Below are 26,130 nucleotides of genomic sequence, written 5' to 3' on the forward strand. Positions count from 1 at the left end.
GTACGAAAATGTCAAATTATAGTGTAATGAGATTTTGAGCCATCTCATTGATCAGTATGCTACATAGTGCCCCCAAATGACCAGTATAAAACTATCCAGCAAGAGAGAAAAGGGATAGGTCAATATAAGAAACCTTAGTAACAAGGCAACTTCAGTTCAATTTCAAATGTCAGAGGGAATATCTTTTTAAATGTGGTAGGAGTACCAAAGAGACAACTCTCCATCAAGACACAGCGTAGTTAAAGTAAGCAATAATAGGTTATAATACAGCCTTCAATACAAAGGCCTGGCTCACATTGGACAGTATCCTACTAAGGGCTCTCTTTAGACCCAAAACACTGTTATAAAACAATTTAAACAGGAAAAAACAAATAAGGTTCACGTATTGCATTTCTGAAATACAAATAATAATTAATTGATTAAATTTCTTCACAATTGCATTTGAACTTCTAGATTGACTTTTAAACAAACTTTATCTTGCTTTCAATAATCTGCATAAAGAGTTATTTCAGACCGGTCATCCTTTTTTCATGATATTCCAATAGCAAAATCAGGGGAAAGCAAGAAAATTTTAATTTAAAATTTAATTTTGAACAATGGAGGACTGAAATAAAACAAACCATGTGCTGATTACAAAAAAATAATCAACTGGTAGAGGAAATCATATTTCAGCTATTAGTTAATAAAGTGTTAACTGTCATGGAAATTATAATGAAAAATAAAATAAAGGACAAATTCACAATACAAATATTGTATTTTCTCATTATAAAACTTTAGTCACAACTTTATTTGATGAATGTGATATGAAATTTTACATAAAATTTAAAAATTTAAATGAGATCAGAACACAACCAACTTATCAATCAATTGCACTTCACATGTAAGCACCAAACATCTATTCTGAAATTCTTTTTTTATCATTTGTTGTATCAGCAATTTTGCAAAACATAAAACCTTAAGAGCTCAGTTTTACAACTATAAAATACAGTTGTCTAAAAAATTATTTGGGTTTAATTTAACTTGGATTTACATAATTATCTCCCTTGAATAACATAAATTCAGTGGGACTTTTTTTCCAAAACAAATAACATAACAAAATCAAAGAGCTGATAGCTCTGAAGTGGAAGAAGGTGAATAAAAGGTAACTTGAATTACCATAAAAGCAGCCCCACTTACCCAGGCTGCTTTGTTCCATTATCTTTAAAATGTATTTTTTTTTCTTCAAACAAGAAAAGGTCATAAGTACATGGATTTCCCATCCGTACAATCATTTTCTATGTTCAGTTGACTATGAAAATTAGGTAAAATCTTTAATTTGGCAGTAATTAAGAAGATCATATCAAGAGGAACACATGTGTACTAAGTTTCAAGTTGATTGGATTTCAACTTCATCAAAAACTACCTCGACCATAAACTTTATAACCAGAAGCAGGACGGACGGACAGACTAGAAAACATAATGCCCATAAATGGAGCATTAAAATAGCAAGACTTGTTACATACCTGCCAACTTTTGAAAGTTCCCATATGGGTTTTTACTGCACAACAACAATTTTAAAGGTTACAATTTTTAGCGACGTATTTTGCAAGATCTGGATTGTCTAGAAAAAGTGTCATATTTGTATGATGAACTTTATACATGCCTTTTCCTTAAGTCTGGTTGCATGATTCTAGTTATATATTAAATCGGTAGAAAAAATATACATGAAGCTAGCAGACAAGGGTTTATTTTCCAAATTAAGAATATTAGATGCTTGTTGAAATTTCCAATTTTGAATTATGCAGATGGACCTTTAACAGGTTGGGAACAACACTCCAAATGAGGGTAACCTAACTGGAAGATCATCACAACCCACTGTAAAAAATGAGCACAAAAAAAGTCATTTATATTCATATTATTTGATGAAACTTTTCCCCAAGAACTATGCATCTATTAAGTACTGAATGGTCAAAACATCATGTTTTTTTATTGACATAAATTTTGTCGTAAATGTAACCAAATGATGTAGAAATTATGTTTTTTCTTCAAATTTCCATCAAATTGTAATGTTTATAGTTCCCTTATTGCCTCTCTATAAAATAATAAGAAGAATCTGTTTCTTGTTTTGTTTTGTTTTTGACAAATGATTGTTCACTGCTTGCAAATGAATCATTATATTTATATATCTGATCTGTATATATTTTTGTTCATGTCTCCATCTCCTTATCATTTGTAAATGTATAGACAAATAAGAAAGAAATAAGCTCCACATGTATATTTGCAACATCGTAAATTAATTAAAAAAATAGCATACACTAACACTAGTACTGCATGGATTTTAAGCATTATGTAAGTCATATTTGTAGAAAGCTTATTAAAAAAGACTTAAAAACAGTGTAAAATGTCTTGCTATTTCTTAGCTTACACAATAAAATCTAATATGTACTAACATTTACAAATTTAAATTTCAAGATTTTACTAGGAATTAATCTAACTACTAGACCTTTTATTAGTCTAGTTGCACATATTGTATGTTAACTTCTAATCAGTTGTCAACAAATTTAAGATATAAACTTCAATTTAATCCTTGAAAGGAGGTCTAGATTGCTAAAATAATTTATAAATTTTAATTTTTTTATTTGTCCAAAATCATTTAAATTCATTTAATCAACATCCTTTTATGATTATTTGATTAAAATATTAATCATTTATAGTCTTTTTACAATTTACATTTTTAAAAGCAAAATAACTGAAAACAGGATAAAACAAAGGGAAGTAACAAAAAAGTATTTCAATATTCCCAATACACATCGTTTTGATAACACAACGGCAGTTAGCCGGAGGTAAACATCGTTGATTACCAGTATGTTTGACACCCAAGCTGTCAAGTGAAGCCATATAATTATACATCTTCTTTGATGTTCAGGTAAAATTTAACACAGGTGTCAATTACACCCGTACAGTAGTAAGAAATGATCAAATATGGCGTCTGAAAAATTTCATACACGGGAGTTTTTTCTCCTTAACGGAAGGTTCACATGTATGTTACAAAGGGCATCTAATTCACATGACAAAGGAAAACCATGAATAAAGACAACACTTTATATATCCTTTTATTTATATAAAAACAAAATCATCTTGTATGCAGGATTGCAAATTCGTAACTTCAAGGGCGAACTTCTAAACAGGGCGAGTTGTCCCGATACCAAATTCACGCATGCGTAATACAAATATCTACAGTTAAAACATCCTGTTACAAGTAAACAAATAACTTTCATGTGGATGAGATGAAATCTAATAATTTACATAAATAAAAGGGTCATATTTACGATAGTGATTGTTTTACAATCATAATTTACAAATTAAATGATTCAGATGCCTAATCATGTGTAAAAATCGGTGTCAGGAATCTAAGTTGTTTTGAAATTGTAATACACGAAATGAATGCGGCATACGGAGACTCAATGCAAATGGTCGGGGCCCCTTAAGTCTTCAGAAGACTTGACGTCTTCTTCCACTAAAAAGATACTTGCAACACTTTTGAAACATAGTTACAAAATCAATAATTTTCATTAATTCAAGTTATAAAAATATAATCTACTACAACCATTTCATGCCAATATCACAGATTATAAAATTTATCATTTACAAATGTATCAAAAAGTTTTCATCTTTTGTTGATCTCGTTGAAATTGTTCTGCTTGTGCATGATACATTTACAAAAAGACTTGAATCTATAGTATAAATATAAAGTCTTGCAGCAGCATTTCAGCAACAGCACTATAGTTATATCTGAAGCAAGTAGGTATAGGTGAACACTATATAATACTGGTCACCATCTTGGCATGTCTACACACTGAGAAAGGTAGGGATACAGATGACAGTGAACTGTTTTAAATCTGAAAAGAAATGAGAATAAGAACACAATCTCGAGATATACTAGAAAATTTCAAAATATTGCTGAAACTATTATTGGTGTTTTTCATCATTTCTGTTTTTAACAAGTAAATGAGATGCACAGACCCTTTTGTGCTTTTTTTGTTTTTGAATTTACCATTACCTATATATATTATTACGCTTTTTCAACTGATAATGTTGTTTTCTTCCATTTTTATTAAATTTTAATTATTTCTAATACTGTTGATGTCATTTTCATGATAACTGTAAGATCAAAAAATTATTGCGTTCAGTTTTTATTGTAAATTGAAACGAAAGGACAAAACTAAACATTAAATATAAATCAATTGCTTTTAAAAAGCAATTGTAAACGGTCTTTCCCCCCTTTGAAACATGATTGTTTGTTATGCGTGTGCGTGTTTGTTTGTTTGTTTGTTTCTGTAAGGGGTCTATATTATTCTGGGGAAGTTTCATGTTTACTTCGGAAAGTTTTTATTTTATTTCAGGTCCAGCGCGCGACTTCTCGCACCAGATTGAGGAGACATCACGTGACGTGGGTTTATAATAACGAAAACTTAGTATATTTATTCCTTTTTAGGTGGGGACGTTGAATAGACAACATGTATAGATACGGAATGTACACAATGTCATTTCTTTTGTCATTGTAGGAAATTGACATTTTGATCACAGTTCACCAGCAGTGCATGTTTTGGATTTAATTGATCTGGTGTAACTTTAATACACATTTAAGGATTATTTTCTGATAATGTACATTTTTCAGCACCTGTTTGTAACACAGATTAGTATTTCAATCTAGGAGCGGACATTTTATTGTAGGATTTCACTGAGATGTACGGACCTAGCAAGCGATTTTTACGGCATTGCAATTTCTTTTTTCTAGGAAAGGTCTTGAGAGATATCTGCACCACGTTGTTTTATAAACTTTTAGTACATGTATGCCCTGCTGAATGCAAATTTTGGGGTCCATTAGACTTGTAGTTTCAGAGTATAACTGATAACAAACATGTGGATTTTTTTTCAGAAGAGATGTAAGAACAATATTAAAAACCAATTGTTCAGAGAACCATTGATGGTCTTTCCACTAGTAAAGATCTTTTTTATATGAAAATATTAAAATTCGGTTTTAAATGTCAATTTTAGCGTCAAATGACAGCTTATTGAACACTGATTCCAAAAATGTATGGTTTCTATACAAAAAGATATAAATAAGGAGATCATTTTTTACTTCCGGTTTAAAAGATGTTACTTTCGGTATGTTTTGATAGTTTACTTGACACTGATTCCAAAAATAGATGGTTCTATATACTTTTACATTAAATTAGTACAAAAAAACGGCTACTTCCGGTTGGATTTTTCAAGGTCACATTGCTTGCAACCTTTTGCCAAAAGTCCCATGGCTTTATATGTATATATAAGAGGAAAAAAGCAAAGGTCAAAATCTAGAACGTTAAATTTACCTATGACCTTGAGCTCAATTTCAAGGTCATCAACCAAGGACCTTAAATCAAAAGACTCTAGGCCTCTACTTTATATTGTTAATGAGTTAATGAGTTATATTACCATACAACTAATATTAGATATAAAAGGGGGCAAAACTCGCATTAAATGTTACGTAAGTAAAATTTACATGTTACGAAATAAGAGATAACAAGCCAAAATCAAAAATTTGATCATGAACTTGACCTTTGACCTTGACCTCATTTTCATACTTTTTGACCAAGGGCCTCAAATCAAAAGACCCTAGGCCTCTATCACTTATGGTTTTCCAGTTACAAATTTATTTCACTTATTTCAATACAAAAGGGGAAATTACTCTCATATGGGGTATTCGTAAAACTTCGGTCAAAATAAAACGTAACATCCTGAGGATATAACGAGCAATTTTGCAAAATAAATTTGTCGCTTTCTTTTACAGTTGCGGAGGAGATCTGATAACAAGAAAAACAGTGTTTGGGGAGATAACTCTTACAAAGAAAAGTGTTTGGTTAAACAGGGTGAGTTTCAAAAGTGTATAGACTGTATGATCTCATATACAAAAATAAACAGCTGCGCCATGAGCGCATGATACGCCCGATGTCTTATGTGGAAGTCTTATGCAATAATCATAAATAGTTTATGAGAAAGTTTTAAGCAATAACCATATATTGTTTTAGAGACACGGCGGGACATGTGAAACCCCCCCACCCTGTTTTTTTTTTTACAAAAACTAAATATTACCAAAATAAAATTTTGAATCAAAACCAAAAAGTATACAGATCTTTAGATTAATATATCAAAGAAGTGAGTAAAGTTTTAAGCAATACTCATAACTTATTTTTGAGATACGGCGCGACATGTAAAAAGCCGTTTTACAAAATACTCAATAACTCAAAAATGAAATTTTGAATCATCACCAAAAAGTATACAGATATTGAGATTAATATAACAAAGACATGTGTAAAGTTTTAAACAATAATCATAAATAGTTTTTGAGATATGGCGCGACATGTAAAAAAACCCTCCCCCTTTTTTACAAAATACTCAATAACTCAAAAATGAAATTTTGAATCATCACCAAAAAGTATACAGATATTGAGATTAAAATACTCAGAAGTGTTTAAAGTTTTAAGTCATAATCAAGAATCGTTTTTGAGATACAGTGCGACATGTGAAAAAAACACACCCCTGTTTTAGTTATAAAGTGCCGTAACTCAAAAAGTTTAAATCTTATTTTCACCAAAAAGTATACAGATCATTTGACCATCATAAGAAACATTAATATTAAGTTTCATGAAATTTGGATAAGTCGTTCTCAAGTTACGGTGCGACGTGTTGACGCCGGACAGACGGACGGACACTGGACATTTGTATATCATAATACGTCCCGTCAAAATTTTGACGGGCGTATAAAAACTAAGCGATATCTTTTGAAACATTTTTACACCGCAAGAAAAAATTAGGCGGAAGAAAAAAAGAAAAAAAAATAATCAGAACAAAATCAATAGGTCTTTCCACACGTAAAGGTGGAAAGACCTAATTATTGCAATTTTAAATGAACGGACAAAAATGCAACATTGATTATTGCAATTTCAGGAAACGCTGCATACAGATCTATGTAGCAGATATTAAAATGTTAGTTATTACTATTGTGATACTCCCCCAATTGCATTATTCAAAACCTCATTTCTGAATTCAAAGTATCAATATATCTCATTATATTGAAAAGTTCAGAAAAAGTTTCAAAGGGAGATAATTATATAACTCATATACAAATATAAAACTTGATACTACATCGAGGCACAGTAACCATATTTTGTAAATATTGTAGAAACTGATTTTATGTTTACCTTGTTGGATCGTTTTCATGGCTGTACCCTTTTACATCTATCACATTACTGTTAAAATAACTTAAAGTCAGCTGAAAGAAAAATACAACTGCTGCTATTGACTATGAATAATTTGTCATTGTATAATGGCAAAATTTGTTTACAATGACAGAACAGTTCAATTATTCCTAATTAGCTGTATTGCTCATCATAAAATTAAATCAAATTCATTGAAAAATTAAAATAAAAATATGATTTTGATTGACAACTCCTTATTTTCTATAGAATTTCTGTTGTTAATGTTAGAGATCTTTGATAGTCTCTGATAATTTAATCACAACTTTTCACCAAGACTTTGCACTTTAAGTTCTGATTGATTTAAGCAATTTCAATTGATAGTTCATAGAGTGTCTTTTAATGTTGTAATATTACACAACTGTCTTAGGTAGTGTGAAGGTTTTCATAAATTGTAACTTTGATGGAGAGATGTTTTATTGGCACTCATACCACATCTTCTTATTTAGAAGTACTGACAGTAATGCAACTTTATAGAAAATTTCATTGATCTATCACCAGATGTTCTAATTTAACTACCTTAAGCAACAAACTCAACAATTATTGACACTGCTAAGGATGACGACGCTGCTGCAAGAAAAGCAACGAGTGTGTATGATTGCTGTCAGTGACTTTGGTGTACATACCTGATCAGAGAGTTGATGCTGAGGAATCCTATGTAGTCCCTCTAAGTGGGAATGAAATTCTTTAATTTTTGTTAATGGCACTTTCAATAGATGATCTGAAAAATAAGATGATATTTTTTTTAATTATTTAATTTTGCATGTTTGAATACTTCAGAAATCACCATACTAGACATCAATATTATCTTGCAACTAAGCAAAACTATACAGAAAAGACAATTTTGAATTCAACAGCTAGTCTAGCAATGTATATATTTAGCTTATTTCTGTAATATTCTGTAATTATTAGCAAAAATGTAAAGGTAATGGAAGAAACATAGATATTGCATTCTGGTCTCATGTTAAAAAATAATAATACTGTAAGTTATGGAAAAAATACCATAAATAAAATACATGAATATATGCTCATTATACAAATAACGAAGTACTTAAATCTGTTTTTATTGAAATTGATTTATATTTTAACATAAATTTAATTTCAGTAATCTTTTGAAGAAGAAAAAATCATTATATATATGCATTACACATGTTACAAGTTATGGTTGTTGAAATTCAAAAAGAAAAAAGAAAAAAGAAAAAGAATTTCAAAATTTCAGAACTGTTAGATCATGTTTAATTAAATGGAGTTTAGCAAAGAAAACATGATAATCAGTTTAAATTATTAATTATAGATGGAAAAAACACCACTTATGTTAACTAGAGGCTCTTAAGAGTCTGTGTCCCTCACCTTGGTCTATGTGCATATTAAACAAAGGACACGGATGGATTCATGACAAAATTGTGTTTTAGTGATGGTGATGTGTTTGTAGATCTTACTTTACTGAACATCCTTGCAACTTACAATTTTCTCTATCTATAATAAACTTGGCCCTTTAGTTACAAAAGATAATATTTTGTAAAAATTCACAAAAATTTGCTAAACATTATTGCTGTTTACAGTTTATCTCTATCTATAATAGTATTCAAGATAATAACCAAAAACGGCAAAATTTCTTTAAAAATTACCAATTTGGGGGCAGCAACCCATCAACCTGTTGTCCAATTCATTTGAAAATTTCAGGGCAGATAGATATTGACTTGATAAACAATTTAATCCCTGTCAGATTTGCTCTTAATGCTTTGGTTTCAGAGTTTCAAGCCAAAATCTACATTTTACCCCTATGTTCTATTTTTAGCCATGTTGGCCATATTGGTTGGTTGGCTGGGTTACCGCACACATTTTTTAAATAAGATACCCTAATAATGATTGTGACTAAGTTTGGTTATATTGGTCCAGAAGTTTCAGGAGAAGATTTTTGTAAAAGATTACAAAATCGTATAAAAAATTATTAAAAATTGACTTTAAAGGGCAATAACTACTTATGGGGTCGACTGATAATTTTAGTCATGTTAATTTATTTGTAGATCTTACTTTGCTGAACATTATTACTGTTTACAGTTTATCTCTATCTATAATAATATTCAAGATAATAACCAAAACAGCAAACTTTCCTTAAAATTACCAATTTAGGGGCAGCAACCCATCAACTGGTTGTCCGATTCCTCTGAGAATTTGAGGTCACATAGATCTTGACTTGATAAACACTTTCACCCCATGTCAGATTTGCTCTAAATGCTTTGGTTTCAGAGTTATAAGCCAAACTCTACATTTTACCCATATGTTCTATTTTTAGCCATGGGGGCCATCTTGGTTGGTTGGCTGGGTCACCGCACACATTTTTTAAACTAGAAACCCAAATGATGATAGTGGCCAAGTTTGATTAAATTTGGCCCAGTAGTTTCAGAAAAGATTTTTGTAAAAATAAACAAAAATGAGGACGACTGACGACGACGACGGACGCCAAGTGATGAGAAAAGCTCACTTGGCCCTGTGGGCCAGGTGAGCTAAAATTAACATAATCATAAAGTCATTAGAATGAAACCAACTGAAAAAAGCATGTATCAAAAACTTTGAAATCATTCTTTTTCATTCAAATATACACAAGTGTTTCTTCTTAACCATGTTAACCTTATAAAACTAAATACTTTCACTATTCAAGCCTAATAAAATTGACAATATTAAACTGAATTTGAGGGCAGATATATCTTGACCTGATAAATACTTTCACCCCATGTCAGATTTGCTCTAAATGCTTTGGTTATAAGCCAAACTCTACATTTTAACCCTATGTTCTATTTTTAGCCATGGCAGCCTTCTTGGTTAGTTGGCCCGGTCACAGGACACATTTTTTAAACTAGATACCCCAATGATGATTGTGGCCAAGTTTGGTTAAATTTGGCCCAGAGAAGATTTTTGTAAAAGTTTACCGAAGCCGGAAGACGACTGAAGCCAAGTGATGGGAAAAGCTCACTTGACCTTTCAGGTCAGGTGAGCTAAAAAGTAAAAAAAACAACATTCCCCAAACATCATTTATATCTAAAAGAAGCAACTGATTTTTACAATTGACGCAAAATATGATGGCATATTTTTCTTGTGGTGTACAAACATAGATAAATGTAAAATTCTTTAAAAGTATAGATTATTTAGATGGTGTTGAAACATACAGAATTCTTGGATTTCCTGTTTAGCAAATTGGAAAATATGTGTAAATGGATTGTCGATTAAAAGATTTATAAACAGGTAATTTTTTTATAAATGAGTGCAAGTGAGTATTAGAATCTACTGGTACCCTATTCAAATTATTCTACCACCAACTGTACCAAGGATTTCAACTGGAGTGTTTACAAAATGCAATCATAATAAAAGTATTAAAACCTTTTCCAAAGTTAAAAGACAAAAAGATCCAAAATAAAAGAAAAGCAGTCCCACTTAAGTTGAAAGAAGAAAGGATCCTCTCAAAACAGGTTGTAGAGTAAAAATAAGACATTTCAATATTATTAATCATATACCCCTTAGCTTTACATCTAGACTGGGATCATATTCTGGTATCAAATTCTCCTGTTGCACACATAAAATATATTTCATTAAAATATGTAGTAGTTTTCAATTTTAGTCATGACTTCCCTATCTGTTCAATGATGATTATTTTAGAATGATGAAATACATGTAATGATAAAAAAAGATAATGTTAAAGCAAATCACTCAGGTACTATAGAAACATTTATTTTTGTGGATACCAATTTTCGTGGATTGAAAGAAACTTTGCCTTTTTTTTCATTATATTCAATTTTGTGGTTATTGCTCAATTCTGCATAAAAGCCTAAAGAAAATGTTTATATCTTTAACTTCAGGTTAACCTGTATCAATGAAATCCACAAAAAATGGTAAACCACTTAAAATAATGAATTCACAGTAACTAAATCATGTAAATAGTCAAAGTATGAGACACTGCAGAATAATAAACAAGATTTCAGTTGAAACTATTAAAAAAATAAACAACAAATGAACAACATGCAGTAAACTGAAAATAAAGCAAACATTAAATTTACAGACATAAAACACATGATAAACAACAGCAAACAACTTCACTGTCAGCAGACTTACTATTCCTTTCCTGTTCTAATAAATTCAATAACACATTTATATTTAAATTCATATTTAGACAATATAAATATTTAAATTAGAAAAGTGTCCAAGAAGTTTGTACAGTATCACAGTGTCTATACAAACAAATTTTGTATGGTTTAGATGAAGAATTTCTTATGAATTTGTGTTTAAAAGTTTCATTCGTCCTGTGTTGATGTTTGTGCCTTTTCTTAGTTAAAGGTATAATAGGAACTTTAAGCTGAAGAACAGCATTAAATACATGTGCATGTCATTATGTTCATAATCAAACTTGCCAGATTTCTGTTTTAGAACTGGTAATTTAACCTAATTGCTATTATTTTGTAATTGAGTGTCAGATAGAATTGAGAAATGTAAGTGATATTTTCTGAAGATAGCAAGTGTATTTCAATTTTAAAGTATTATTTAACAACTTAATAGACAATTAGTTTTTAAAATTGATCGGTTATCATATAAACAATGATAATTTGCAAGCAAGCTTCAAAGCTATTCTAGATTGCAATATGCAGCGTTTTCATCCTAAATTGAAAATTATTTTGAAATAAAAAAAGAATGTGTCACGAATGCCCCATTCATGCTTTGCAATTTTCCAATTTAAAAGGAGGCATTTCTTTAGAATGGCAAATGACTCACTACCTAAAATTTGTGTTTTTGTTCTTAGCATTGTGTAAGAGTTTCAGAAAAATTGATGAGACAAACTAAAGTCAGATAGCATATTGTCATGGAAAGCATAAAGGACATAAACGGTTAAAAGGGAAGATTCAACTGATGGTGCATTCATAGGCTTCACAGGCCAACATTATTTTCCTTGTATTTTAAATCTGTTAGAGTATTTTTTATTTTTTTTTGTACTTTTAATATATGTCATCATGGTCATGTATGTACAGAAATGAGAATTATTGATTTTTTGAGACACTTACTTATGATATATCCCACAGTACAGTCATCTGGTAACCTTATGATGTCTCCTGTTGTCATTATCCTTCCTCCTCTGAAAATATAAAGTTAAAATTAAACATACTAAGAATGAATATCTTTTTTATGGTGATCATTTAGTCAAATCGACGATCTATGTTAGAAAATATTTTATAGATACAAGTCTTAGTCAAATAGGTAGTAGAATGTCAATGGAACAAAATTTGTCACAATGTTTGACATGAGTATATGAAGCTTGGTGCTATATATATATATGTGTGAAAGCATGACTTAAAGTTGTTCATAAAATGACAGAAATGTGTCATATAGAGGTAAATCTGAGTATCATATTCCTTTGAAACAGCAGTAAAATGATAAATGTACTTTAGTCTGGTTACTGTCACAATGATCTTCAAACATCTTTAAGAATCTCACCACTGAAAAATTCTTATTCCAATTTTTGATGGTCCTAAAAATTGATCCATACAAATAATATTTAAAGGTATATATCTTACCCAGCATGTGGTACCATTTTATCAGCTAGACCTCTGCTTATACAGAAACCTGCACCTCCAGTTGCAAACCAAAATGCCAACTTTTGCTGTAATATAAAGGTTTTATAAATAATCTACCATACAGGACATATAGACTATACATGATGATAATCATCCATATATTTCTGTTTTTAAAATGTTGGATTGCTTAAAGCTTTGTAAAGCTTTCCCAATTTAATAAACAAAATACTGATTTTTTTATTAGATTTCACATAGATCTAATTTACTACACATAAGGCTAGATTTCAAGTCTAAAAATATGCGTGATTTTCATAGTCATTCTTGGTTTTAGTCAACTAACGTCAATACAAGTTCAAACTAAATTTTAAATCCAAGCAATTCAAAAGAATATAAAAGTGGCAATATAATTACTCCTGGGTTAGCTCTGTCTAGTACTTCCATTGGATGACTTATACTTGGTCTGCCTAAATACCAGTCATCACTGTGGTTATACTGCTGCAGAAACCCAACTAAAGCTGGTACATTCACATAGTTATCATCATCTACATGACAAAACCACCTGCAAAATTTTTAATAAAGTGTTAGCATATTGTGTTGTAGATAATAGTTACAAAATGCTTTATTTGTTGTAGAATCATTTACATGACAAAACCACCTGCAAAATGTTTAATAAGTGTTCATATTGTGTTGTAGATATGTTACAAACTGCTTTATTTGTTGTAGATGTGTTATGTGTTGTAAATAAAAGCTACACAATTCTAATGATGTGTTATATGTGATGTAGATAAAGGTTATACAATGTGTAATGTGATATGTGTTGTAGATAAAAGATACACAATGTGTTATGTGTTGTACAAAGTTACACAATGTGTTACTGTACATGTACATGTTGTATTGTAGTTAAAAGTTGCACAATGTGTTGTGTACATGTTATCTGTTAAAAGTTACACAATGTGTTGTGTACATGTTATCTGTTAAAAGTTATACAATGTGTCAGTGTATAAACTATACACAATTTGTCACATGTTGAAGATACAAGTTACACAATGTGTTCTGTTTACAAAATGTCTCACTTGTTGTAGAAGAAATTTAAGTCATACATTATGTGGAATATTTTCTTTTTTTCTTCAGAGGTATTAATTGTCTGTGCATTTTGGTTATCCCTGTTCTCCTTTTTGTCGAGCCTTCGACTTTAGTTGAAAAAGCTAGACTAAGCGATCCTACATTCCGTAGTGGTCGGTGTCGTCGGCGGCGTCCACAAATATTCACTCTGTGGTTAAAGTTTTTGAAATTTTAATAACTTTCTTAAACCATACTGGATTTCTACCAAACTTGGACAGAAGCTTGTTTATGATTATAAGATAGTATCCAGAAGTAAATTTTGTGAAAATAAAATTCCATTTTTTCCGTATTTTACTTATAATTGGACTTAGTTTTTCTGCGGGAAAACATTACATACACTCTGTGGTTAAAGTTTTTAAAATTTAAATAACTTTCTTAAACTATCCTCTATTTCTATCAAACTTCGACAGAAGCTTATTTATGATCATAAGACAGTATCAAGAAGTAAATTTTCCGTATTTTACTTATAAATGCACTTAGTTTTTCTGCGGGAAAACATTACATCACTCTGTGGTTGTAGTTTTTAAAATTTTAATAACTTTCTTAAACTATCCTTGGTTTGTACCAAACTTGGACAGAAGCTTGTTTATGATCATAAGATAGTATCCAGAAGTAAATTCTGTAAAATGACAAATCCATTTTTTCCATAATATTTTACTTTAAATGGACTTTTTTTCTGCCAGGAAACAACACATTCACTCTGTGGTTAAATTTTTTTAAATTTTGATAACTTTCTTATACTATTTTTTATTTGTACCAAACTAAGACAGAAGCTTGTTTATGATCAAAAGCTAGAATCTAGAAGGACATTTTTTTAATATTTTGTACCTGTGTATCTGTATTTTACTTATAAATGGACTTAGTTTTTCTTCCAGTTAACATTACATCCAGTCTGCAGTTAAAGTTTTTAAAACATTTATTAGATTCATAAACTATCCAGGATTTTTTATGGAACTTGGACAGAAGCTTCCTACAATCCAAACATGGTATCAAGCAGAATATTTTTATTGATTTTTTCCCTCATTTTTGTTGATCCTGCAATTTACAGCAAAAGTAGGCGAGACACTGGGTTCCGCGGAACCCTTACAAATTTTTATGTATATTTAGCAGAATTTATCAAGTTGAAATGTGAGCTTTAAGTATTTGGTAAACATGGAATTGATGACTGATTGACTTCAAAATGTATCATATGCATGGTACCACAAGCTCACATGATTGATTTAATTTTTGTTGCTTAATATTCAGTGGCAAATATTTCATTCATGTTCACGACGAGAAGAGATTAACAATTAATACAATCGGGTTCTGTTAAGAATGATGTCTGGATGAAGGTGAGTGAAAATTGGGCTATCACTGGAAAATGCAGGTATATGTAAATTGATTAGGGACAGATATTTTGCGCAGGCTAAAGGACACCCAACTCTGGCAAGCCTTGAAGGGTTGTACCGCTTGTCAGAAGAAGACCCAAGTGACCGTATTCCTATCCCCCATCCAACCTTAGGGTCAAACAAGTTCACATGAAGCTTGATATCAAATTTAAGGGAAATGATAGATAGTTCTTGAGTAAAATATGATGATGATGTCATACATGGCAATAAATATTATCTTCATATAGTCCTAAAATTGGCAGTTTATAATGTTAATTCAATAAACAAAACATTCTTGGAAATAGAATGTTTCAGGTTAGGTCAGTGTAGATGAAACAAATTAATCTTGATTTGCTGTTAATCATTTAGAAAGTATCAACTTATTTCATCAACTGCATTTCTTAATTATTTCTTTTTTAATTAATATACCTTTTTTCACTTTCCATGAAGATGTCATATTCTCTAGCCATCTTACAGCACAATCCTTGTCTAAAATAGAAAAAAGAATATTGGATCATTTTTGTGGATAGAGTACATGGAGTTCTGCAAATCGTCATGTGGGTTATCTTTTCCCACCCTGATTCAATATATAATACATGATGGTAGACGGTTATTTTCATATGTTTTTGTGCTCAACCCAGTATTTATGACTTGTGAATTTCCTGTAAAATTAAACAATGCACAACAACTGAAAATATTTTCACATTACACTCTTCCTCTAACAGGGAGGTAACTTGATAACCAAAAATGATAAGTTACTAATTATATATAACAGGCAATATGCAAAGTTCAGTGATAGTAAGTTTCTCAGGGTCCTTTCTTGTTTTAAAGAAATTAGTCACACGATATTATCAGAAAGTAAGGAACTATACATCATTTGCATGAATTATCAGTAAAATTTTAGGTAAACAAAAATTCACATGACCCTAAGATTTCAGAAATGTAATGAATAAGAAGGTGAAAATTAGAAAAGTGTATTCTAAGTGCAAACCTAAATGTATTAGTCTTTCCTTCCACATCGTTTGACTTCAGCAATACAAGGCAGATGCAAAGGAAAATATCAATGTTACATAATTTGATCAGATTTAACTTAGTAAATTGATTGGTGTTGAACACAACTTTCAGCACTTTATTGCTATCGGGTGATGGTCAGATTTTATCGGTGAAAGAAGCCAGTGCCTAAAGAGAACCATGCCACCAACCTTTGGTAGGAAAACTTACAATCCTAGTAATGTGGGACTAGACCTTACAACATCAGTAATCTGACAAGCTAATAGTACAGTAGTATTACTACTTAGACCACTCAGCCGGCGTTTTGCATTTGCGCCGATTTTTTCTTTCATTTGCGCCAATTTTTTTTTTCAATTGCGCCGATATTTTTACAGGTAAATTACAGGTGAACAGATATAAGAAGATGTGGTATGAGTGCCAATGAGAGAACTCTCCATCCAAGTCATGTTATTTTTCATTTATCATTATAGACCTCTTCCGTTAGCCACTTGTACAAATTTAATGAATCACCATGGGGAGGTGGAAGAAGGCCTACAAGATACATTTCCAGACTTTTTCCTTGACCGTACCCATAGTTCTTTAGCCTCCTTGTCTTTTGGACATCTGCCACATGATTATGCTCGTTCTGTGTTTTGACAATAGAATCTGTGGTGACTCTGGCTTTACACGATTTTATGGTACATTTGTAGGATATGTTGTTATGTTTCAGGTCATTAACTAACCTTCCAATATGTATGGCCCTCTTTTGGCTTGTTTCAGTGTGCAATATGTCCATCATGTTACAACGAAGTTCCAGAACAATATGAATCAAAATTAACATAAATGAACCAGATTTTACCAGTGGTATCATATAGTATAGTACATGTACAAGTATTAACGTACCTGTAAATCTAATTACAGTGGCATAGCTAGGTCATATTTACGTGTACGCCCGAACCTTGGTGAGGAATTCAAGATAATAAAACGGGTAAATGTCAAACAATTGCTGTAGTGGGTTAGAACTAGGGAGCGAACCGGAATCTAAAGATATACCATTTCTGTCATTAAAAACTCATCAGTAGCAGCATACTTTAGAATCTTAATGGTTTATTTGTTATGTTAAATATTCATGTTGTTTTTTTAAATATATTGGCTATTGGATTTAGAAAAAATGTCAAAACCAGTAACTTTAAAAATATATTCAAAAAGAGCTGTGGGAGTAAAGCACTCAACCAACAAACCCACATATTTTATGTCCAAATTTCGTAAAAGAGGGACGAAAGATACCAGAGGGACAGTCACACTCTAAATCGAACACAGAAAACTAAAAAATAAACAACAAGAACCCAACAAAAAACTAAGGGTGATCCTAGATGCTCCAGAAGGATACGCAGATCCTGCTCCACATGTGGCACCCGTGGTGTTGCTCATGTTCGGTAAATAGTCTTATTCGGTAGGTCACATTCATGAAAGGGAAGGAGATTGTAGTTATGGTGTAAGGACATATCCGATATCATTATTGAAACGGTTATTTCATAACAGTCAAACAACTTGCGATGACGTCCGTAAAATTTACGAAGGGATTATTTCATTTCACCATTTGGAACTCTTGTTTTAATAGCTTCCTTGTGAGCAGCAATCCTCTACCAAGAAAATCATGATAGGAAATCATGTGCAAGCACGCGAATATCATATCAATTGGGAGATATATACCCCGCATGCAGGTGCTGTTGGAATGTTGCAACTTAGAAATGGAAAGTTCATAAATTGAACATGTAATAATTCATATTCAGAGATATTCAGGTGCAATATTTGATATCGTAAAAGTTTCTGTTGGACACTGGTTCTCGTCTGGAATGTTCATCGCAAAAGTTTATCAGTCCATGACTGGATTTAGACAAAGTTTTGACAAAGAAATTGAGCTGATGTGCTTCTTACAAGTTCTTCCTATTTTCTGTAGATTTTTTTTTATCAAATTCAAGTGTACGCCCGGGCGTTTTGACGTAAACGTAGCTACACGCCTGAATTAGGAGCAAACATAAAATCGGCGCAAATGAAAAAATGAAATCGGCCCAAATGAAAGAATGAATATTTTCTAAATCGGCGCAAATGTCATACGCCCCACTCAGCTAAGTGCTACCACCCCCATGATTTCATCAACCGCCCTTTTTAATGATGCTGAAACAACAACTTTCTCGAAAATCCTATTTCACTAAACAAAATACTCTAAGAATCTGCGGCTCTTTTTGCACTTCCATAATAGAGAAATATCTTTGTTGCATTATATGTACATTCCTAAATGCAGGTCCTGGGATTCTGAACTAAGTGATGGTTTGTACAGTAATACACTATGAAAAATCTCCCTAGATATTAAACGGTAATATACCAGTGTTGTTATCTCAAATCACCAGAAAATGAGTAACCATCTGTGTTATTGTAATTTACTCTAAACCCAAAGGGGTGAATTTTACTGAATCATCCTGTGCGTATTGCACAAGTTATATGTGGGTCAACTGGGATTCAATGACACATAAATAAAATGCATATAAAAGCAGTTTTTGTATCACTGGTTTATTGTTTCAGTTTGAAGACAAATATTTATCATTATAAAATAATTTACCAAAATCTGATTAAGACATAATTGAAATAAAATGACTATTTCAAATGATGAGACTGTCATTAAAGTGAGAGGGTTAGCGCTATACTATCAGGTTTAATCCACCATTTTCTACATTTGAAAATGCCTGTACCAAGTCAGGAATATGACAGTTCTTGTCCATTCGTTTTTGATGCGCTTTGTTATTTGATTTTGCCATGTGATTATCATGATTATGGACTTTCCGAATTGATTTTCCTCTAAGTTCAGTATTTTTGTGATTTTACTTTTTCAAAAAGATTTATAAAGAGATTGAAAAATAATTACAGGCTGCAAGCTACATTTTGTCCAACATTATAGACTAAAATTAAGAAAATTTTAATTCATGACCAACATTCTGACTAAAAAATGTAACAAAATCATCTTCATTTGAGGGGAATAAGTTTAACTATAACGAATGGGCTGACAATATACACAACTTATTTGTAAATCTTGTCATGCTACCCTAAACCTTGGAATAATTCTAAATTTCAGATAAAAAATTTCACACTTTTTTTTCTGAAAACTTGACATCTGTAACTACATGTATTGCAATTTCAACTATTTTCCAAGAAGAAAGAAATGACAATACACTGAAATTGTGTTCTCAAATTGCATAAAGAATGTTGATATAATGTAGTTGACATTTCTCTGATCATATTTACATTTCAATCTAAGTACTTACCTGTAATGTGAATCTGCACAAAACGTGTTGATGAAATGATCAGCTTAAAAAAAGAAAATAGAAAGATTATGCTAATAGTTCTTTTTTTCTTCAGACATGTCAGATTTTTATTCTAAATTCAAGTTGATCTAAATAAAATTATAAGGACAGATATCCCATCAAAGTATACTGTGGATTCAGTATAATCATGATAATTCAAGAGATACACTTTCATTGGATTACATCAGTAAAAGTAACAAGTTTAAATGTTCAACATTGTCTATCGATTTGTATGCAGATGTTGACAAACCACCAGATTGAAATACCCCAAAAAATAAATGAATCCACAGTTCTAAGATCTTTATCAGGTTTATATTGAATAATCTTAAATTTAAGTTACCATATGATTACATATATGATAAAAGAAAATCTCGTCATTTTAATTGATATACTAGAACACACCTGTGATATCGCGGGTTCGTGACTGAATTAAAATATATAACTATGTGTAAGCCTTATTTTTTTTTTTTTTTTAATTTATCATATTTTATTGAAATCTGTACATTTGTTAGTTTTCAAACATCAAGTACCGGTACCTTATCCCGGCCTCGTTAACATTAGTAAATAACATATATATACAACTGTTAGTTTTTGTTAGTATTATACATACAATTTTCCATATTTGAAAATATTATATACCATATCAGTAATATCAAAAAAATGAAGTTTACCATTAAGATAATCAACCATAATTATCTAATATAACAAATGCACAGGTTATGAAAAAAATATATAATGTGAGTAGTTGAAGTAATAAAAATAAATATATATAAGCTATATATTTTTAGGTATGTCTGTAGATTATTTTCAAAATTATGAAGAAAAAAAAAAAAAATAAATAAATAAGTAAATAGATAATTGAAAGATAAATATTCAATTTCAAGGAAATTATAAGTTTTTTGTTTGTTTTCAGTTATTTGCAGAGATGAATAATGTAGTTCTTTCTCATGTTAGAAACAATATATCATATGACCATTCTATTTCTACTAATTTATGTACACATATACAATGTAAAACAAAATATCTGATCATTCATCAAAAAGAATGGCAAAAGCATTCCAACTTTTGTCAAAAATTTCTACTCTTTTATTTTTAACAGCAATTAATTTTTCAGTGTTGTATAAAGATTTTATTTTACTTTGCACTGCCTGCATTGATAGAGATTTCTTAAAATATTTGCAGTTGAAAATATATTGTTTTATCTGCATATAAATCAAATTTGCAGCATTCCCCTTAAATGATTTTGTAGTATCCCCAAATAGAAAAAATTTTAAGGTAAATGGAACGCTTATACCATTTGACAATAACCATGAGTCAATTTCATCAATGAATGTTTGAACAATCTCACAATTCCAAAATAAATGTACAATAGTTTCTACTTCTTCTTGGCAAAAAGTACAATTTGGGTTGTCAGTGACCTTAATTTTATTCAAAAATTTATTTGTACCTAAAATATGTTGATTTATTCTGTATTGTAACCACTGCAGTTTGGTATTTTTTGTTACTTTAAAAGGTAACTTGAAAATTAATTTCCATTCCTCTTCATCTACCTTCACAATTTGATCCCATTTTTTCTGGCCTGTTGAAACTATATTATTTTTAATTAACAGTGAATACATGTCTTTAGTTCCCCTTGAGCTTTTAAAAAAAATCTTGGCAAATGAAGGAATAAAAGGTGTGACTAGTTTATAATTATCAAAAACATATCCTTTTCTTGCATTCTTTACAGCAGAAATTATGCTGTTATATTTCATAACATTTCTATCAACTTTAAATGTTTCTACTAAATGTTCTAAACTGAAAAATTTTCCAGCATCTGATACAATGTCATTAATGAAAAATATACCTTTATTAAACCAGTTTTTATAAAATACAGGTTTATTTTCTATTTTTATACAATTATTCATCCACAGTGGACTTGACAAAAAATATTCCCACATATTCTTTTCTTCTTTATCAACAATACTGTCCCATGAATGGAATACATCCTGCCAAAATTTATTTTTCATCTTTACTTTAATGTTTGACAGATAACCATTTCCAAACTTAAATAATTTTTCTTGATTTATTATGGAAAATAAAATATTTTTCCATTTATTGTTAGATTGAAAAATTTTTCTAACCCATGTGGATTTGAGTGCTATGATGAAGGAATTAAGATTGATCATTTTCAATCCACCTTCACTGTAATCCTTTTGTAACAGATCTTTCTTGACTCTATGAACAGGTGAATTCCAAATAAATGTAAAAATAAGCTCGTTAATCTTTTTCACAAGTTCTTGATTTGGGTTTGGCAATGTAATTATAAGGTGATTAAGGACAGGTAAAATCAGAGTTTTCACAACTGTAATTTTACCAATTACTGTAAGATTTCTTTTAGACCATATTTTGATTAGATTTTTTATCTGCAAAACTCTCTCACTATAATTGATGTTAATAATTTTATCAAGATCTACGTCAAAATTAATACCCAATAACTTAAAAGATGTTGCACCCCAGGATAAATTTCTGTTTGGACAAAGTTTGTCACTACAGTATCTTTTACTCCCAATCCAAACTACCTGTGTTTTAGAAAGGTTTATATTTAGCCCTGAGAGGTTTGCATACCAATCTAATTCATTTAAAGTTTGATTTAAGGAGTGTTCACTTCCATCTAGAATAAGTGAAGTATCATCTGCAAACTGTGATAACTTATGTTCTATCCTAGCCACAGTTATGCCAGTAATATTTTTATTCCCTCGTATTCTAATTGCCAAAATTTCTGCACAAAGTATAAAAAGGTAGGGTGATAAGGGATCCCCTTGTCTACAGCCACGTCCTATTTGAAAAAAGTCTGAAAGATTTCCTCCCTGAATGACTGCAGATGAGATATTATTATAAAATACTTTAACCCAGTTTATAATAGATTCACCAAAATTAAATAATTGCAACACTGACAACAAAAAGTCCCAAGATAGAGAATCAAATGCTTTTTCAAAATCAATTAAAAGCAATAAACCTGGAATATCATGTTCTTCTGTATATTGTAAAAGATCATAAATCAATCTGATGTTATCCCCAATAAAACGCCCACTTATAAAGCCAGTTTGATCTAAATCAATCAGTTTGTCTAAAACTTTTTTAAATCTACTAGCAATAACCCCTGAACCAATTTTGTATACAGTATTAAGTAAGGAGATTGGTCTCCAATTTTTGAGTAAATGCCTTGGTTTATTGTCTTTTGGTAAGCATGTAATGATTCCCTGCCTTTGAGTCACTGATAAATGTCCCAAGTTTGACCCATAATTTAAAGATTTCACAACAAAAGCTTTCAAATCCTTCCAGAAAAACTTAAAAAAATCTGTTGAAAAACCATCTGACCCTGGTGATTTATTATTATTCATTTTCTGTAAAGTAATGCTAGCTTCATTAATAGTTATCTCCCCTTCTAAATCCAACTGTTCATCCACAGATAATTTATTAAAATTTAAATCTTTCAAATCTCTTTCTAAATCACTCAGTTTACACCCATTGCCAATAGTATCCTTATTTTTGTATAAATTTTCATAAAAGTATTTTGTAAGCTTTATTTTTAAAGTATTGGTATTGTCATCTGATAAAGTCATGCCGATTATAAGATACACAGTTTTCTCTGCTTTCAAAATTTTTCTGTTTGAACCCGTCGACCTGGGACTTATCAATTATTGGTAATATTAATTATTAGGAAAACAAAAGGTCCTGGAATGGAGTATTTTTCAATCAACAGCATTGTAAATAAAGTTGAATTCTTTTATTTGCTGTTTTACGTCATGCCCGCTAACAAATTAAAAACTGTACCTGTACGCCTTATTTTAGGTCCAGATTTTTAGTATTCGTATTGTTATCTTAGAAAGTCTTACTGATTAAAATACTACACTAGGGAACAATTTGACAATGATTGAATTTAGTAGTGTCAACCCTGTGATTATAACCTGTATATATATCAAAATCCTAAATACACTGTTTGGTGGTGCGCCTGTCAAATGCGGAACGTACACATAAGGTAATAGGTAACAGGTGAATATACTATTGGTATCGGCATTGGATTCGACGCGGAACTTGTTAATTATTGGCAATATTAATTGTGGAAAACAAAAGGGTCTGGAGTGGTGTAATTTTTAATCTACACCATTGTCCTATATAAGTTATATATAAAGTTGAATTCTTTGAATTGTCGTTTTTACCCAATGACGGCTGACAATAGATAAGTATCTTTGTTCAATATAGAATAACTAATCTTGTACTATCATTAGACTATACAATTTAAGGGAGCTACCATTTGATTTTTATGGGGGGGGGGGGGCTAGGATGAAATTTGAAAAAAATAGGCAGGACAGGAGTTGTGAGTAAAAAAAAAAGCAGGATGAGACAATTGCAAAAAAAAAAAGTCAGGACGACAATTTAGGTAAAAAAAAGTCAAGATAAACTAAAAAAAAAAAAGCAGGACCAAACAGAGTGAAAAAATAAAAAGGCAGGACAGAGATTACAGCTAAAAAATGCAGGACAAAATTTTTCATCCTAGCCCCCCCCATAAAAATCAAATGGTAGCTCCCTAAGAATGGTTAATTTGCATTTATTGAAATTAAAACAAAGGGTATCTGAAAGATTAATCAAATACAACACTTAAAAGGATGTACCTGTTTATAATTCAGCATAAATTTAAACACATGCATAGGATGTTGTACAATAGTAGAACTTTCCTCAATACAAGGGGGGCTAACATACATGTGTATGAAGTGAAATATCATTGATTCATTGATATACCACAATGATTACGAGTCTGACCTTAAGCTATAACAATCAGACATAAATTTAAAGGGAAGATGGCATTAATCCAATTTGAATGATGAGGAACAAAATGATCAGACAAGAGGTTATCTCCCCTTAGGACAAAGATGTACTTTAAAGAGAGTTTATATGTTCTATTACAGTCAGGAAAATGAAGAGACGGCATTCTTGTCTGACTGGAAAAATGTACTGAAATTAAACTTCTTTCATGATCATCATTAAACCTCTAACATGCTGACATATCATATCAAACCTCTAACGTATTGACCCAACAGACATTAACAGCGGGTAATTTCTCTGAAAATTGAAGCTGTAAGCAAATTCTAAGGTTTCTTTCAATTAGCATGAATAGTGTTTTAATTTAAAAGTCTTTGAAGTTGATTTGTTGATAAACCTTTAACTTTAAAGTATTTACAAACATGATAAATTTAAGGGAAACAAGTGAAACTGTGAGCTACTGCTCACTGATGATACCCCCACTGCAAGTGGATAATATTAATAGTGTAAAAATATGCAAGTGTTAGGTAAACAGGAAGTTGTCGAGTGATGAATCTGTAAACGCATCACACGGTATAGCTGACTTATATAAATCCTGAAACCAAATTTCAGAAATCCTTGTATTGTAGTTCCTGAGAAAAATGTGACGAAAATTTTCAACTTGGCTATCATGTGTAAAATCATACAAGTGCTCGGTAAACAGGAAGTTGTCAAGTGATCAATCTGAAAACGCATCACACGGTATACATGTAGCTGACTTAGATAAACCCTGAAACCAAATTTCAAAAATCCTTGAATTGTAGTTCCTGAGAAAAATGTGACGAAAATTTTCAACTTGGCTATCATGTGTAAAATCATACAAGTGTTCGGTAAACAGGAAGTTGTCAAGTGATCAATCTGAAAACGCATCACACGGTATAGCTGACTTAGATAAACCCTGACAGCAAATTTCAGAAATCCTTGTATTGTAGTTCCTGAGAAAAATGTGACGAAAATTTTCAACTTGGCTATCATGTGTAAAATCATACAAGTGTTCGGTAAACAGGAAGTTGTCAAGTCATCAATCTGAAAACGCATCACACGGTATAGCTGACTTAGATAAATCCTGAAACCAAATTTCAGAAATCCTTGTATTGTAGTTCCTGAGAAAAATGCGACGAAAAATATTCATGGGACGGACGGACTGACTGACGGAAGGACAGACAGAGGTAAAACAGTATACCCCCCCTTTTTTAAAGCGGGGGTATAAAAAGCATTTTGCTTAAGAATAAATTACATTTGGTATGTTTTTGTTTATCAGCATACATGAATTTCATTGTATCCCAAAATAATTTGTAAAAAAAAAGATAAAAAAATTACAGTAATTTTTAACTCAAACTTCATGCATGTAACATTAACATGTATATACCATGTATACCTGACTATAGAAAAACTTACCATGAACATTTTCTGGAATGGGTGAATCATTATCTGTAAATATATAGGTCTGAAAAGGAGAATATATAGAACTGTTATCATGTACTAGAATGAAACAATACATTTTGTTCATGACATAAAAGCTGGATGTATTTTGCACATCTAGCATATATATACAATGACTTTTATTATTATGTAAAAATTATTATGTAAAACTATATTGATTATAATTTAAAAT

General features: G+C 30.8%; 1 protein-coding gene across 5 annotated transcripts in view; it reads right to left on the reverse strand.

Moving 5' to 3' along the window:
* Nucleotides 1-3,503: 3,503 nt before the first annotated feature.
* The window catches only part of LOC143067351 (fringe glycosyltransferase-like), a 37,526-nt gene continuing 14,899 nt past the window's right edge, over nucleotides 3,504-26,130 (reverse strand). For 3 of the 5 annotated variants that reach the window (XM_076240539.1, XM_076240540.1, XM_076240543.1), the window contains 9 exons: nucleotides 25,914-25,962; nucleotides 19,635-19,677; nucleotides 15,754-15,813; nucleotides 13,247-13,394; nucleotides 12,836-12,921; nucleotides 12,326-12,396; nucleotides 7,904-7,998; nucleotides 7,224-7,294; nucleotides 3,504-3,878 (listed from right to left, as the gene is read on the reverse strand). In XM_076240539.1, coding sequence (XP_076096654.1) covers nucleotides 3,812-3,878; nucleotides 7,224-7,294; nucleotides 7,904-7,998; nucleotides 12,326-12,396; nucleotides 12,836-12,921; nucleotides 13,247-13,394; nucleotides 15,754-15,813; nucleotides 19,635-19,677; nucleotides 25,914-25,962 — 690 coding nt within the window. In that variant the 3' untranslated portion in view covers nucleotides 3,504-3,811. The remainder of the gene's footprint in view (nucleotides 3,879-7,223; nucleotides 7,295-7,903; nucleotides 7,999-12,325; nucleotides 12,397-12,835; nucleotides 12,922-13,246; nucleotides 13,395-15,753; nucleotides 15,814-19,634; nucleotides 19,678-25,913; nucleotides 25,963-26,130) is intronic. The other 2 variants (XM_076240544.1, XM_076240541.1) reach the window with 1 other exon arrangement.

This window comes from Mytilus galloprovincialis, chromosome 3 (assembly GCF_965363235.1).
Source record: "Mytilus galloprovincialis chromosome 3, xbMytGall1.hap1.1, whole genome shotgun sequence".
Classification (NCBI taxonomy): Eukaryota; Metazoa; Mollusca; class Bivalvia; order Mytilida; family Mytilidae; genus Mytilus; species Mytilus galloprovincialis.